The sequence below is a fragment of the Castor canadensis genome, chromosome 15 (genome assembly GCF_047511655.1).
Source record: "Castor canadensis chromosome 15, mCasCan1.hap1v2, whole genome shotgun sequence".
Classification (NCBI taxonomy): Eukaryota; Metazoa; Chordata; class Mammalia; order Rodentia; family Castoridae; genus Castor; species Castor canadensis.
The window spans coordinates 48,138,639-48,154,324 of NC_133400.1; the positions used below are offsets into that span (position 1 = coordinate 48,138,639).

Here is a 15,686-nt window from a genome sequence, read left to right on the forward strand (position 1 = left end):
CATTCATCCCTTTACATCTCCAGGGTTATTTTTGTTGTTTGTTTCTAGGGACATTTTTGTTATTTTCTTTTTCCTTACATTTGTCACCTTACATTCAACCCTTCTAGAGGTAACCTTGACTTCCATCAGGAAAAGGGGCATTGGCTCTGTCTGACTGCTTCAGGCTGAGAGGGTGCATCGTGGGACTTCTTCCAAGATACTGAGCGGGGTGGCGGGGGGGCGGTCTGTCAAGGTGTCCTTGGTACCAGGAGGGCGTCTTTGGCATGTATGGCTGTTTTCATCACCATCTGGAGATTGATTGTCTCTAACCTTGAAGAAACAAACTTGACAAGAAGATTGAGAATGCATGGACCAAAAATAAATAACTATTGCAGCCAGAAAATCGAGGGAGGAGCCAGGTTAGAGATGGTAGCCAAGATTTAATTTTCCCTCATACTCACCCAACAACTTGTGTATTTATTGATTTTTTAAACTATTTAGCTTTATTGAGAACTATTTTTGTACTAGTGTCAATTTGTCCAGTGGTATTGAAATACATGTAGCAGGAGGTGTTGGCTGTAGCACATTTTTCAAATGTTTGAGCCTTTGTTTTGTTTTATTTTGTTTTTTGTATTGTGTAGAACTACCATGGCAACAATACATTATCAGTAGGCAACTAACTTGTCTCATGATGGTAAAATAAGGGGGCTATATAGGACCAAGGAAAACCCATTGTTTAAATCCAAAACTAAACACCCATCTTTAAGTATCAAGGACATGTCTGGAGCCAATAGAAATATTCACTTTGTCTCTGTTTAAGTAGAAGGCCCTGGCCAAAAGTATGCGTTTATACCTGGAAGGGCTTTAATGCTAGAGAGCCAAACATGCATAACAGCTATTTCTGTAACCCTCTTGGCTTTATTTTCTTAGAGGTCTGGCACAAGTTACTCCCTTTGAATTTTGACTGTATTTGCTTATCTCCAAACTGTTTGTCTTTGAGCAGTATCCTCTGAAGAGTTTTTTTATTTTGATTTTTTTGCGGCCAAGATTAGCTTTCTTTTGGAATTTTTGTTTTTGTCCCACATTGGGCAATAAGTAACAAGCAGGTCAAGTGGAAGTCAGTGTCAACTAGACCTTTTTGGCCAAATTTAAGCAACAAAGAGGCTTAGAAGGAGTGCCTTTTAGACAAGGACAAGACAAAATAAAATCCAACAAAAGTAGATGTTTAAAAACCTAACTTGACTGACAGATAAGTACTTGTTAGAGTCATTTTCCATGGACTCAAATTGTAAATGCCCCAGAAGGATCAGGACTGTAATGACAAAAACTTAAAATAATCATGGTTAAAATTCTGATAAATGATTTAGCAACTAATAGAACAGTCTACGTATTTTTATAGTTACAACACTTTAGGATAACAATTATGACTGGTAGCACTATATTGGTACCACTAATTCCTTCTCGTTATAATTAAGAACACATGTATAAAAAACCTGTAAAAGTCTAGCATTAGTTTTAATTTGAATCGTACCAGTTTGGCACAGTGTTTATCTAACTTTGTATTTTAGAAGGCTTCATATACTTGGCATCACACTTTTATAGAGGTTATACCTACATATTAATGTAGTTGTTACCCTTGCAGTAAAACCTTAGATTTTTGGGTAGGTATGATAACAGGTGTATACAGCTGACAAAATCCAAAACCCCAGATTTCCATCAGTCAGGGGTGGGGTGGGTGGGCAGTGTCAGTGACCCCAAACAGCCTAGTCATAGACACATACAGGGCACTAACTAACTGCATTAGAATCACCCAAGACAGCAGTTGTTTAGCCACATAGACGGACTCTTAATAAACTTTTATTTAGTTAAGACTCAGTCACCTCAGTAGTCAAAATCCTGACAAAAATGAACAGAGAACACAGGTAAATACCATGAGAATTAAGTGTGGAGTTAGGAAACCTGATAGCTGGAAACGATGGCTTAGATGTTGATAAGGGATATCTCAGAGTAATGACATTAATAGCTGGCTTATGACATATAGTAGGGTTTTGCTGACCTGCAGTCAATGGAGCCCCCACAAAACTAACAGGCCCAATCTGACCATCCCTGACCAAAATTTCCCTCCACTCAACATGTGGAAAGAGTCAATGATGCATAACCCAATGTTTATGAGTTTTTTTTTTCTTTTTTGTTTCTTAATGTTTGAGAGTTAATGACACATACTCCAGTTTTTTTTTTTTGTACTAATTACCTCCACTCTGTTGACTCCAGTAAAATTTTGAGTCTCAAGACCTCCAGTGTAGTGTTGAGTTTTTTTTCCTTCACCCTATCTGGAGGGTGTATGTACTTTTGCTTTGTTTTTTTATTTGCTTCACATAAATAAATTTGTTTTATTCTCATATCAATGAAGCAGCACTTCCTGTGTTCAGCTGCCTATTGTCTCTCTGTGTCTTAATAAATTCTTGTTCTTCTACTTGATTGACTTGGTAAATTCTTGGACCAACCTGTAGCACCAAAAATCTTTGATAGTTATATTGATAAAACAAAAGTCTTTTATTAAAGTCAGTTTTTGTAAATGTTATCAAGAATAGAACAATATTTTTAAAATAGCCTTGTTGTTAGGAGTTTCCAGAATTAGGTTTTAATTTAACCTTCAATTTTGGCTTTACAACACCTTTAATGTAACTCTTAAATTTTAGTCAACTTAATTACTCACATAAGCTCTTAAAAGTTTCATTTTTGGAGGGGACAACAGTTTTTGAGGACAAACCTTTTTACATAATTCTTTTTTTATCCAAAAGTATTTTTTAACTTTTTTTATAAAAACCATATCCTTAATACAGCTTATAGTTTTCATTGTTGAAAATAATTCATAAAACCTTTTAACTTAGAGCCTTATATTTGTATGAAAAAAAAAACAGGAAGAAAGCAATCTTAAAATTATTTTTGTTTAAAAACAATTTACAGAAAGTTAATTTGTTAATAGACCCATGCATTATAAGACAGAATTAAGAATTATGAGATTGAACGGACTATTGTGCAACTGGAAAATGAAATCTATCAAATTAAGCAGCAACATGGAGAGGCAAACAAAGAAAACATCCGGCAAGTCTTCTAAAAAGTGCTGGTGGTGTGGCTCACGTGGTAGAGCGCTTGAATAGCAAGCACAAGGCCCTGAGTTCAAATCCCAGTACTCACACACACACACAAAAGACTTCTGAAAAGACTAATTTGGTGGGTAAAAAGGAAGAAAAGTTGAGCTTTCACAAAATATCAGGCATCTGAACTATGAAGGACAACAGTCTGTCACAGAAACCATTGATGGTGAGATGTTTAGAAACCATAGAACATGTGTACCATTGTATTAATTCTATTTGTATTTCTTAGCAAAATAAAGATTTTCAACTTGGTGGTATTTTTATAACTATAAAAAAGAAAAAAAATAAAAGAAAAGGAAAGGGTTTGGTTGGCAGCCCAGGCACATGCCGATGATGTCCACTGCACAGCTCTCACTCTCCCAGTGGGATCTACGGCTGTGCCACATGAGGACCCACATTGGGACTATCAGGACCCCACTATGCTAGCCACCCGGAATTATATGCTCACTTGCCTCCTAGCAGGGCTACAGACTGCTTCCCATAGGGCAGTCAATTTTGACAAACTTAGAGAAATTATCCAACGCCCAAATGAAAACCCCGCTGACTTCTTAGGGCACCTTAACCCGCTATACTAAGCTAGACCCATCTTCCAAGGATGGAATAATTATTCTCAACTCTCATTTTATTTCCCAATCCTTCCCTGATAGTCAAAGAAAACTTAAACAGGCAAAGGGTGGCCCCCAGACCCCCCAGGGAGATCTTGTGAAAATGGCATTTAAAGTATTTTAATTACCAAGATGAGGCCCGAAACCAGCTAAAGGCCCAGCTCTTGGCGACTGCCCTGAGGCCACCTCCTCGAGATGGACTGGACAAAAACGCATGCCTCCAGGGGCCTGCTTCAAGTGTAACCAGACAGGACATTGGGCAAAAAACTGCCCTTCACCTTGCCCACTGCCAGGACCCTGTCCACAATGTGGCCAGACACTGGAGGATTGACTGCCCCTCTTTGTCTCTACAAGGTAGGTCAGTCTCCCACTCCCACTCTCAACAGAGTGAAGTCTTCTCGGACTTCTTGGGCCTGGCAGCAGAAGATTGATGCGACCCTGGGACCTCAGCCTCCTTCAAGATCACTTCGGAGGAGCCCAGGGTAAACATCCAAGTTGCAGGTAGGCCGATTTCCTTACAAGGGTGCCACCTACTCGGTGCTACCTGACTTTTCGGGTAAGCTTTATCCTTCACAGGTCTCCGTGGTGGGGGTGGATGGTCTCCTCCATCAGCCAAAAGTTACTGGCCCACTCTCATGCCATATGCTGGGTTTTCTCGTCACACATTTCTTCCTTATCCTGCCCTCCCCTTAATCCTGCCACCTTGCTTCCTGATGGCACGCCCCTAGAACACTCCTGCTTAGAAACTCTAGAAACTCTTACATACTGTCAACCTCATCTATGCTGCTAACCCCTACTTGATCCTGATGTCTCCTGGTTCATAGATGGCAGCTCCTCACTAGATTCAGAGGGCAAGAGATGTGCAGGCTATGCTGTAGTGTCCCTTACAAAAGTCATTGAGTCCAGTCCTCTCCCATGGGGTACTACCTCTCAAAAGGCAGAACTGATCACCTTAACCAGAGCCCTCACCTTAGCTGAGGGTAAGACAGCCAACATTTTTACTGACTCTAAATATGCTTACCACATTATACACCATCATGCTGTTCTCTGGGAGGAAAGGGGCTTTCTCACCACAAAGGGCACACCCATTACCAACAGGTCTCTAATTCTTAAGCTGCTCAAGGCCTCTTCCCTTCTCACAAAAGTAGCAGTAATCCATTGCAAGGAACTACAGAGACTGCCCAAGGCAATGCCTTTGCTGACAAAGAGGCAAAAAGGGCTAGCGCTCAGACTCCCCCCATGGCACTTTTCATAACTACCCCTAAACTAGACCCTACCTATACATCAGAAGAGCAAGACAGACTTATTAATCTAGGAGCCACACCAGGTTCACAGGGATGGTTCCTTTTAAATGGAAAACATGTTCTCCCCAACATACAAGCAGAGGGGGTTCTAAGGGCCATTCACAAAACCTTTCATATTGGCACTAAGCCCCTTCTCCACTTTCTTCAACCCTTATTCTTTCATCCTTCTCACCCATCTGTCATGAAAAAGATTACCCAAAAGTGCCCCACCTGTGCCCAGTTTCCCCCCAGGGTGGCCTGAGACCACCCCCTTCCTTCTGTGCTCACCAGCTCCAGAGCTCCATACCAGGGGAAGATTGGCAAGTTGATTTTACCCATATGCCAGCTCATAAAAAACTTAAATATTTATTAACCCTGGTTGACACCTTATCTAGATGGATTGAGGCTTTTCCTACTACAGGCGAGTCAGCAGACGTAGTGTCTACCCACTTAATCAATGACATCCCCTGCTTTGGATTGCTTTGGACTTTACAATCTGACAATGGTCCAGCTTTCATCTCTAAAGTAACCCAAATTGTCTCCTGTACCCTGGCAGTGGCCTGGAACCTACATATCCCTTACCACCCTCAATCATCAGGAAAAGTAGAGAGAATAAATGGAATAATAAAAAAACATCTAAAAAAGCTCTCCATTGAGTTCCACTTGCCCTAGACTCAGCTCTTGCCCTTAGCTTTGGCCTGCATCAGAGCCACCCCCCGAAGCCCTTTCTTCTTGAGCCCCTTCGAAATAATGTATGGCAGCCCATTTCTCTTAGGAAACTTGCCTTCAACAGACTCTGCTCCTTTGGCTGATTATCTACCTTACCTTAACCTTCTAAGGGAACTTCTCAGAGAGCATGCAGACTAGATCCTGCCCCATCCCTCCAAGGGCCTGTTAAACCAGGGGATCTTGTTCTCCTAAAGGATCTTTGACCCTCTCTGTTGGGACGTTGGCAGACTGGACCTCATCTGGTCATCCTCACAAACCCACCACTGTCAAGCTCAATGAGATCCCTCAGTGGCAGTACCTCTCAAGGTTAAAACATTGTCCACCAACTTCAGACTCTCCTGCTACAGCAAAGGATGAGTACTCTTGCATACCACTAGGCTCCACGTGGCTACGCCTCTCCTGCAAACTTTCTCCCTCTTCCACTCCTACATAATTTCTTAGTCCTCATCTGGCTCTCGATCTGCTTTCCCTTTGCAGCCCTAGAGTCCTTCTCCTGTGACCCATGTATGCGTACTGTGTGGGCAGGAAGTATTGTTACTAAGACTTTACTTTTCCATACTTACTATTCCTGTGCAGGCTCTGTCATTGGGTCATGCACCCACAATCACACCACCTATCAAGTGGGCTCCTGTGATAATCAATATACCTGCTTCAACCCCACTTATCACCTTCAAGAGCAATGGTTAGAACTCAGGAGTGGCCGCTTCTCTGGGGACTTTGTTACTTTCACCCAGCTGTTTGATCCTGATAAACCAGTGTCATTATTGTTTGATGCATGTGCACCCATAGACCAAGTGTACAGGCTATGTGGAGGTACATCCTGTGGCTGTGGGGGCCTGGGTTGGGAAAGGGCCTATACATTAAATGAAAAGTATATGTGCTGGGGAGACAACTGTTGGTCATGTGGTGAAGAGAATTATCAGTTTTGTCCTTATTGGAGTTGTGTTTCATGGGCCACATGGCATGGGGCTAACTACACAGCCCTCATTCAAAAGGGCACTACTACCTCTAAATATAATCAAGGCACCTGTAACCCTGTAAATTTTACTGTACTTAAGCCATCTGATTGGACACAGGGACAGATAATTGGCATAAGGATAGATGGCAGAGACTTTGACCCTGGGAGTCTGTTACACCTTAAGTTAATAACTGTTACCCATGAGAGTTCCTCATACTAGGTCTTCCACTCCTTTTATGAGGAAATGACAGATAAATTCCCCATTTCTGTTAAAACTAAGAACTTGTTCCTCTCACTGGTCAAGTCTATAGCCCAGACACTAGATGTCACTTCGTGTTATGTTTGCAGGGAAACCAACATGGGAAACCACTGGCCTTGGGAGGCAAGGGAGTTAGACCCACAAGTGCCTTTCAATGAGAGTGCCTTTCAATGAGAGTGCCTTCCCATGACACAGGACAGGTGTCTGGCTCCTTAAAACTTCCATTATCGGAAATTATTGTATCTTCTGCCAAGGAAAAAAATATCCACCTCGGTGGGGGACCTAACTTGTCTAGGACAAAAGTTTTACAATGACACAGCCCAAGAGACTCAGTGGTGGGGTACTCCAAACCATATAGAGCCCCAGCCCCAACCACTGGCCAACTTTTCTAATCTCAAAAAAGCATGGAACAATCTTATTGCAGGCTCCCAGGGGGCTGTATTGGCTCTGTGGGAGACAAGCTTATATGGTGCTGCCTAGAAGCTGGTTTGGGTCTTGTGTGATGGGCTCCATCAGACCATCCGTTCTTCTTGCTTCCCCTCAGACAAGGTGAAGACCTGGGAGTCCCCATATATGAACAAGATTAAATAGAAAAAAACAGGGAACCTTACAAATAGGCACTTGGAAGGATGACACATGGCCTTCTGAGTGAATCATCCAGTATTATGGTCCTGCCACCTGGACAGAGGATGGGTCCTGGGGCTACCATACCCATATATACATGTTCAACCACATCATCAGGCTGCAGGCTGTTGTCGAAATTATAACTAATAAAGCTACAAGAGCCCTCAATTTGCTGGCAAAGCAAAACACTAAGATGCACAATGCTATCTATCAAAACCACTTGGCTTTAGACTATTTGCTAGCTTCTGAGGGAGAAGTTTGTGGAAAATTTAACCTGAGCAACTGCTGCCTGCAGATTGATGATGAAGGAAAAGCCATAGAGGAAATTGCAGATAGGATGACAAAGCTTGCCCATGTCCCTGTCCAGACTTGGAAAGGATGGGATCCCAATGGCTTGTTTGGAGGATGGTTTTCTGTCATAGGTGGATTTAAAACATTGATAGGGGCAGTGGGCCTAATCCTGGGAGCATGCACAATACTTCCCTGCTTACTTCCCTTGGTTATACGATCTATTAGGACCCTCATAGAGGCTACTATAGAAATAAAAATGGCTGCACATGTAATGATGCTATGGAAATACAAACCCCTAACCCAGGAAAATGCTTTTTAACCATAGATGCCTCCAGGATTATTTGGGGAGCTCAACAGACAGACTTCCCACCAGGTGCTACTACAACCTTCTCTGGCCTACCAACAACTGGCCTTGTCTGCAAATGAAGCCTGGGAAAAACCATCTACCTCCACTCATGGGGACCTCACAAATTTCCAAAATTCTGGTTGGATTCCCCCCACCCCCCAATGATGCCCTCACTCAGCATGAAGTAGCTAGAACAAACGGCGCCCATATTACCAACAAAAGGCTGGAACGTTAGGTCCCTGGCATTCTTGGGGCAGGCAGAGAGTCCCAAGGCTTACACTGAAACCAGACCTCCCTGATTTATGACCACTTGCAAAACTCCCCTGATTGTTTCCCTGCTTGCAAACCCGCAGGAACTTCCCACTTCTCAACTAGCTATGCACGTCAACCCATTCTATCTGGTGATCACAGATAAATGGAGGCCAGTGGCCCAGCTGTTCTCTGAGAGGAACACCCTCCCTCCCCTTGGTGTGGCCCCTCCTATAAAGCCCACTACCCATTCCAGCTGAGCTGCTGCACTCTGAACCTGAGTCAGCCCAGCACTCTGTTCTTCCGATAAATTCTCTTTCTACATGTGGTGTGGTCTTTGTTTGGCAGTTCCTTACACTTGGGAGAATATTCAACCCCCTGTATCAGAGGTTTCTTATATTCTATCCAAAGATCTTCCTCGACCTCATGATCCCAGTCATGCCCACACAGCCTCTAGGATGTCCCGACCTCCAAAGCAGTACTTGTCTTTCTTACCTTGGTCTGTGCACAGTTAACCTGGTCGCCCCAGATTCCCCTAGCCCTAAGGCTGCTGCAAAAAGAAAGTGGTGGGACACATCTCCCCTGAGGAAGGGGATCTCCAGGGCTCACTGAGTGACATGAAAATCCAAAGTGGGCCCCCATGTTGCTACAAATATCTTTAAGATACTGGGGTATCATGAGAGAGAGCCCATACAACTTAGAAGTCAACAGGCAAGGCAAAATTTACTTCTGCGGAAGGGTGCACCACAGACAAATAGCAAGCACACTGGGCAGGAAGTCCACTCAGGTTTTATCTCTAATGTAATACTGCCCCTCCCCTGAATTGGGGAGGTTTTGGGTTCACAGTCTAAGGGGTTGGCTAATTGGAAAGGGAACTTTGGGAGAGTGCTTTGAAGACAATGAAGTTTAAAAGTTCAGGGAAGCAATAACTGTTTTAGGTTAGCAGCTCTGGAACCAGGGACCTAGTGGAATTTTGTCTGACTGAGGATAATGACCCTTTGTTCTTAAAAGAAACTTTTATCAGGTTAAGCAGAGTCTATGAAGTGACGGTATGGTGGAAGAAAAATGATCTTTTCTATCAAAGTATTTGTTACACTCTTAGATTACTTAAAAATTCCTCAGGTCACCGGTGACTTGCATGTTTAAAGGGTCCTTGCTTCTTCTTCCAGATTCCTGTACTCCACTGCCTGCCAAACTATATGCCATAACCCATCCCCCAAGCCTTTTAGCCAATTGAGAGAGACTATGAACCTTTGACCTGGACAAATCCCAGGTGAGGATATAAGGAAGAGCCACTGCCACTCATTTTGTCCTTGCATGTTTGCTTAGCAGGAGTGAGCACATGCTTGCCCCATATTGATCAAGAGAAATTGCCTTGTCAAGATTTTCTGTCTCTTGTGTGTCTATTTTCGGCACTGGAGGGTTATTAATTCCAACAGTGGGAAACGAGTTAGTGAGACTAGCATTTGTAACAGTGGTGGTTACTGATTAAATCCTTTGACAGAAAAGACCCAATCTAAGCTGATTCTTACAATTAAGTGCATTTACTCATTTTGAAGATTGTTGGAAGGCTGAAGGTGTGGCTCAAGCAGTAGAATGGTTGCCTGTCTGTTGGGAGCCATGAGCTGCAATCTGACAAGGTCGTTGCATCTTAGCAGGATCCTGACAAGGTCAGAAACTGCAAGTGTACCATGTCTCTCACTGAGGTTTTGAGGAAACATGGAGTGGCTCCCTTTGTCTGGAGAAAAGAAATATTAACCTGAAGGTATTTGTTTATGAAAGGTCAGAAACAGGGCACAAGCCCTTTGCAACCAGACCCGAGTTTTATGTATGTGAAACCAAGTGAAGCTAGATGAAAACAGGGAGGTTTGGGTGTCGTCATTGAAACTAGAAGGGTCTGAGTTTCGCTTGTGTAACCTAGGAGATTGGAGCAAGAACACTGTTTTTCAGGTAAAGGACATTGTTTCCCAGGAATAGAAGTTCTTCTTGCATTGTATAACTTCCTGCTTTATACTGCTTAAAAAGCCTGATGCAAAAATAAAAATTTGCCAGTTAGGTCACCAGCCTTCTGGTCATGTGTCTCATCATTCCCTTCCTGAGTGAGTGAGTCCTTTCATGTGTCTCCTGTCTTCAGTCCTTCCTTAGGTCCATTCTGGTCAGGGACCCTTGAGATCCCAGCACCTGTCAAGTGTGATGCCCTGAGTTCAAACCCCAGTACTGCCAAAAAAAGAAAAGATGATAGGGACCCACCTTTCCCTCAGCCATCAGGACATTGTTAGAGTACTGTCACACACTATTAAAGCACTACTAATGTTAATGATAAGTCTTTATTGCAAACATCCTTTAATTTTTTTTTCTTTAAATGTGCTGAAGGCGAGGCGGGAGGTGTGGCTCAAGCAGTAAAGCATCTGCCGAGAAAGTGCAACGCCGAGTTTGAATCCCAGTACTGCCAAAATAAATAAATAAAATAAAATAAATATGTTGAGATGTTGGAGGTTGGGGAGAGTTAACCCCTTAATTAACAGACACTAGGCCCTTTCCTGGGACTCTGGCTGCCTTGAGGGAAGAACTGCCGGCAGGCAGCTAGGCTGCCTTCATACTAGCACTGATCACCTTGAACCCTCCTCACCTTGACACTGCACCAGAAAACAGGTTGTGATGGACTTTTTGCCATCACAAGCCTCTATGAATTCTAGAAGATCCTATAGCCATTTCCATCTGTGACAGAGGAGCAGTACTTCCTTTGGTGACCCAGCAAAAGACCTGTGACTGGCACAAATGCAAATACAAATCCTTCATTTGCATGAGGGGACTGCATGATTGGTACAGACACTCCTGTCACACCCCTTTCTGGCTATGTAAGCAGGCTGTCCCACTCACAACAGCAGAGGCCATAGCAGTACAGAAGTAGATGGCAGTCAGCTGAAGCCTCCATGGGTGGTGGTTGATTAGGGCTGGCTACAGCAGCAACAGAAGCAGGAGCAAAGCTTGCTTGGTTTGGGCTGTGGAAGTGCCTGCAGCTGTCCTAGGTGCGATATTGACATCATGGCCCACAGGGCCAAGCAGTGTGAAAATGAAACGGACATCTACAGAGCTCCAGAGCTGTAACATTTGCCCCCTTCTCTTCCCTCAGAGAGTCTCAGTTCAATCTTGAGGCCAGGAGCTGTCCACCTGCTGTTGCCCATTGTCATCCACTGTTCTTTACGATTATTAAAAAAAAAAAAAAAAATCCCACGGCTCAGGAATAACTGGAGGAGTTTCTCCTACTTACCCAAGATTTCTAACAGGCTTCTGCAGAAGGACCCCAGGTAGATGGCTTGTGACAGTTTTACTCCTGATATCAAATCATTCAATGGCTGCCAGTTACAACCAGTGATTCAGTTGGTTCCAAACGAGTGTTAGGCTCACTTTCATAGAGTTTCTGAGTTATCCCAGACTTTTTTCTTGGCACTGCCCAATCAGAACAAAATACAATTAAGTGTTATTCGTAGTCTTTGTCAGTAAAGCCAGTCATTTATGCCGCACGCCCCTCTGCAGCACTGCCAAACTGCACCTGCAGAGAAAACGTTAGGTTGCTCTGAGTCAAGGTTACCTGGTCCTTGTGGCCTTCATTGTACTTGCTTTTGTGCCATGTTGTGCCTCAGTGCAGAGCAACGAACCTATTTTTGTCAAGACTTTATCGCCCCTCGGTGTTAGAAGGAACTCCGTCCCTCGTTTCACTAAAGAAAACTCCACTGTTGTGCTTAGTGTGCAGTGATCTGGGAACCCGGTACTTTGTAGCCATCGCGCTGCCTGGTTTTCGGGGAGGCACCAAACATGTGCCCCGAGGTTCGCATGCTGGTCTGCGCGCCAAGCTATCCGCACAGGCCACAGGCCGGAGACAACCCTGCCAACCTCAGGAAGTTTCCGGACCGGTGATCAACCAGCCTCCAGAGCTCTTAAGCCACCCCGCAGCCGGTAGACTTTGGTGCACTGTACAAGGGAGAATTTCCAGTATCTGCCACTGTACAAGAGTAGCTAGCGCTCTAGCCCAACAGCTTGCTCGGCGCAGGCGCACGAGGCTCAGCTGGAGAGGTGGAGAGGTGTAGTGCGCAGGCGCGCGAGGAAATGGCGCAGGATGCATCAGTGGGTAAGGCTGGGGTTGAAGTGATTAGGTGAGCCTGGATTTCCAGTCTGTGTCAGAACCGTAAGCAGACCAGAGGGCGGGTGGTATACTGTGTAGGAGAAAAGGACTGCGGGAGGGCGTGGCCTGCTGCTGCACTGCACAGACGCACGGATACGCACAACGTGCGTGCCCAGTAGTGAGGTGCGCAAGCGTGAGGCGGCCGAGGCGTGACGTCACGGCCCGCGTCTGGAGCTGCTGCAGAGTCGGGCTGGTTGTCCGGCTCTCGCAGGCGGTGGTAGTCCTGCGGCGGTTTTGGCGCCATGTTCGGCTCAAGCCGCGGCGGTGTGCGCGGCGGGCAGGACCAGTTTAATTGGGAGGACGTGAAGACTGACAAGCAGAGGGAAAACTACCTGGGGAATTCGCTGATGGCGCCTGTGGGCCGCTGGCAGAAGGGCCGTGACCTCACTTGGTACGCGAAGGGTCGCACGCCGGGCGTGGGGCCGAGCCGCGAGGAGGAGCTGGCGGCCGTGCGCGAGGCCGAAAGGGAGGCTCTGCTGGCCGCGCTGTGAGTGTCTACGGGCTGTGGGGCGGGACTAAGGAGATCTAGGGGGCGGGGATGAAGACAGCCGGGCTTCGCTTGCGGGAGGAGCGGGGCTGCTTGACTCTTAGGTCTTGAGGGGGTGGGATGAGAAGGGGAGACCAGGAGGGAACACGAGGTGCCCCTGACACTCGCTCCCCGGATGTTGCAGAGGCTACAAGAACGTGAGGAAGCAGCCCACCGGCCTGAGCAAGGAGGTAAGTTGGCGGCGGAGGCGTGGGCACGAGGTCCATAGGGTTGGCGGAGGTCCATCTCTGTCGGCAGAGCACCTCCCGTCCTCTTCTGCAGGATTTCGTGGAGATTTGCAAGCGAGAGGGAAGCGACCCCGAGGAGAAGAGCGTGGACCGGCTGCTGGGGCTGGGAAGCGCCAGGTGCGGCGAAGCGGGCCGGGGGAGGCGGGACTGGGCGGTGGTCCAAAACTGTCCTCACTGCCTTGTTCTTACAGTGGCTCCGCGGGTCGTGTGGCTCTGTCGCGGGAAGACAAGGAGGCCGCGAAGCTGGGGTTGTCGGTGTTCACGGTAACCCTTGCCCGCCTCTGCACTGGGACCTCGGGGGGCGGGGAAAGGCGGGGGTGGGAGGGAGTTGAGCTGTGGTACCCGGGGCGGGACTCCCTGGAGCGCCCTGCGCGCCTTCTCGTGCAGCACCACCGCGTGGACAGCAGCAGCCAGGGCACCTCTCCAGCTGCGGCCAAGAGGAAGCCACACGCTGAGGACAAGGCGGAACATGGGTAAGTTGTTGTCTTGGGAGTCTTTTGTTGGTACCGTATGGGATAGTGCTGGAGGAGGCACACAGGAGAGGCTCGGAGCCCGGGCCAGTGGGCCGGAAATGGGGAGGCAGTATAGCCCTCTGAGCTTTACTGGGGTGAGTGGGCCTTGGCCTTCAGGCTGGAGGTGCCTTCCTTCTTGCTCAGTGGCCCAAGGAGCCTGGGATTGGCATGGGGTCACATTAGCCACCGTGGGGGACCAAGTGGGGTGATGGATGCAGGTGGGAGTTTGTCACTGGGATGCTGCCCAGATGGTTGGGAGGTGGAGCAGTTAAGAGGTGGTAACAGGCCCAGCTCTGCACTGTCCTGCAGCGCTTTCTGCCTTGATGGGGATATTCCACACTGGACTGACTGGTTCACTGGATGAAGAGCCAACATTAAGCTCATTTACTAATGAGCTTAAGAGTTATAAGCCCATATGGATGCTGGTTGTTACGAGTGCCCTTACCCTAGTGGGTACTCCTCAATCACTCTCAGCTGGCTGATTCCTGTCCCCTAGGAGTTGAGGCCCTTTCTGTATTCCCTCTTGCAGCATTGAAAGCCACAAGAGAAGCAAGAAAGAGAAGAAGAAGAAAAAGAAGAAACATAAGAAACATAAGAAGAAGAAAGACAAAGAACACAAGAAGGAGGCTGAAGCCACTTCCTCCTCTCCTTCTCCTGCTCGGTAGGCCCAGGCCCAGCTCTATCTTGGGGAGCCCTGGTCAGGCCTGATTGGGCACTCAGGCAGTGTTTAGTGAGGGCTGGGGGCTCCTGGAGCATGATTGAGCAGAGTGAAGTACTACCTAGCCTAGGGTTCTTGCTCTAAATGTCTGGCTGTTCTTGTCTCCTAAGGCCTGGGCACCAGCGGCATGATTCTGACTCCTCCGCCTCCCCCTGCTATAAAAGGAGGAAATGGGGACATAGCAGAGACAGTGGAAGGACCCCATCCCACAGACGACAGGACAGATAGCTCTGATGACTGAGACTACTGGACTGATAAGATGCCAGATCCCTGGCTACCCTGAGCTGGGACCCTGCTTGCTCACCACTAGGCTCTGTAAGAATTGGGCTATGGCTGCCACTTCCCAACTTGGGTCAGCTGTGGGCCCACCCAGGGAAACCCATCTTGGTAAGGCAGGTAGCTGTCCCTTGAGTGACTGAGCTGTGCCTACTGGACCTTGGAAGCTGACTGGCCACTGGGGAGGAGGGCTGCTTTGTGGTAACCTCTCTAGGTTTCTGTGAAGGGGGACTGCAGAGCCAAGACTCGGTTGTCTGCTGCATCAGTCTAGGTACTCCATGCTTAACTGTGACCAAGTATGGTTACTTTTTTATCAACTCATTTTGTACTTGAATAAAGTATTTTAAAAGTAGAGTGCATCATCTGAATGGCAGGTTAGTGTAGAAAGCAGCCCAGGTTCCATGGTGTGTCCCCCCCACGCTTGTAGTGTGGTACTGCCTGTGACTTTCTATTGTTTTTTGTCTATTGTCCTCACATTGTGTGGACAGGGCAGGGCTCATCCAGTACTCACCTCAGGGTATAGGGTGATGAAAGCCCTGTCCTGGGGCAGTCTTACAACCAGGCAAGTGGTCAATGAGGTTAAGCCTGGAAGGGCAGCCTTGGCTGGGGTCCAGGTAGCTCCTATATGGGCAGTGGGCCAGAAGTAAAAACCTTGTGCCCATAGGTATGAGAATACAAACAGCAGAACCCATGCTGGATTTCATAGGTGTACTGTTCTTTTGCTTCTGAATCTAAAACTGCA

The 15,686-nt window shown here is 46.6% G+C and overlaps 1 protein-coding gene and 1 long non-coding RNA gene across 4 annotated transcripts; one reads left to right on the plus strand and one right to left on the minus strand.

Moving 5' to 3' along the window:
* Nucleotides 1–10,794: 10,794 nt before the first annotated feature.
* On the minus strand, nt 10,795–13,136 carry LOC141417442 (uncharacterized). 2 transcript variants are annotated; one of them, XR_012442006.1, is made up of 3 exons: nt 12,997–13,136; nt 11,753–11,931; nt 10,795–10,927 (listed from the first exon to the last, which is right to left on the minus strand). It is a non-coding gene; the product is annotated as an uncharacterized lncRNA (long non-coding RNA). The 2 variants fall into 2 exon arrangements; XR_012442005.1 differs by lacking the exon at nt 12,997–13,136 and adding an exon at nt 12,074–12,538.
* Nucleotides 12,589–15,296, plus strand: C15H1orf35 (chromosome 15 C1orf35 homolog). Of its 2 annotated transcripts, XM_020185339.2 has the most exons (7): nt 12,766–13,151; nt 13,336–13,381; nt 13,473–13,555; nt 13,630–13,702; nt 13,826–13,911; nt 14,480–14,611; nt 14,779–15,296. In XM_020185339.2, exons 1-7 carry the CDS (start codon nt 12,907–12,909, stop codon nt 14,894–14,896), a joined length of 783 nt encoding a protein of 260 aa, XP_020040928.1. In that variant the 5' UTR covers nt 12,766–12,906; the 3' UTR covers nt 14,897–15,296. The 2 variants fall into 2 exon arrangements, with proteins under 2 accessions (XP_073912214.1, XP_020040928.1); XM_074056113.1 differs by having other exon boundaries at nt 12,589–13,151; nt 13,630–13,911.
* The last annotated feature ends 390 nt before the right edge of the window (nt 15,297–15,686 follow it).

Excerpts from the sequence above, each read along its gene's own strand:
- C15H1orf35 (XM_074056113.1), top strand. The coding sequence starts at position 12,907 with ATGTTCGGCTCAAGCCGCGGCGGTGTGCGCGGCGGGCAGGACCAGTTT. Across the intron at positions 13,152-13,335 it reads GAGGCTCTGCTGGCCGCGCT|AGGCTACAAGAACGTGAGGA; the intron begins GTGAGTGTCTAC and ends CGGATGTTGCAG. Across the intron at positions 13,382-13,472 it reads CCACCGGCCTGAGCAAGGAG|GATTTCGTGGAGATTTGCAA; the intron begins GTAAGTTGGCGG and ends CCTCTTCTGCAG.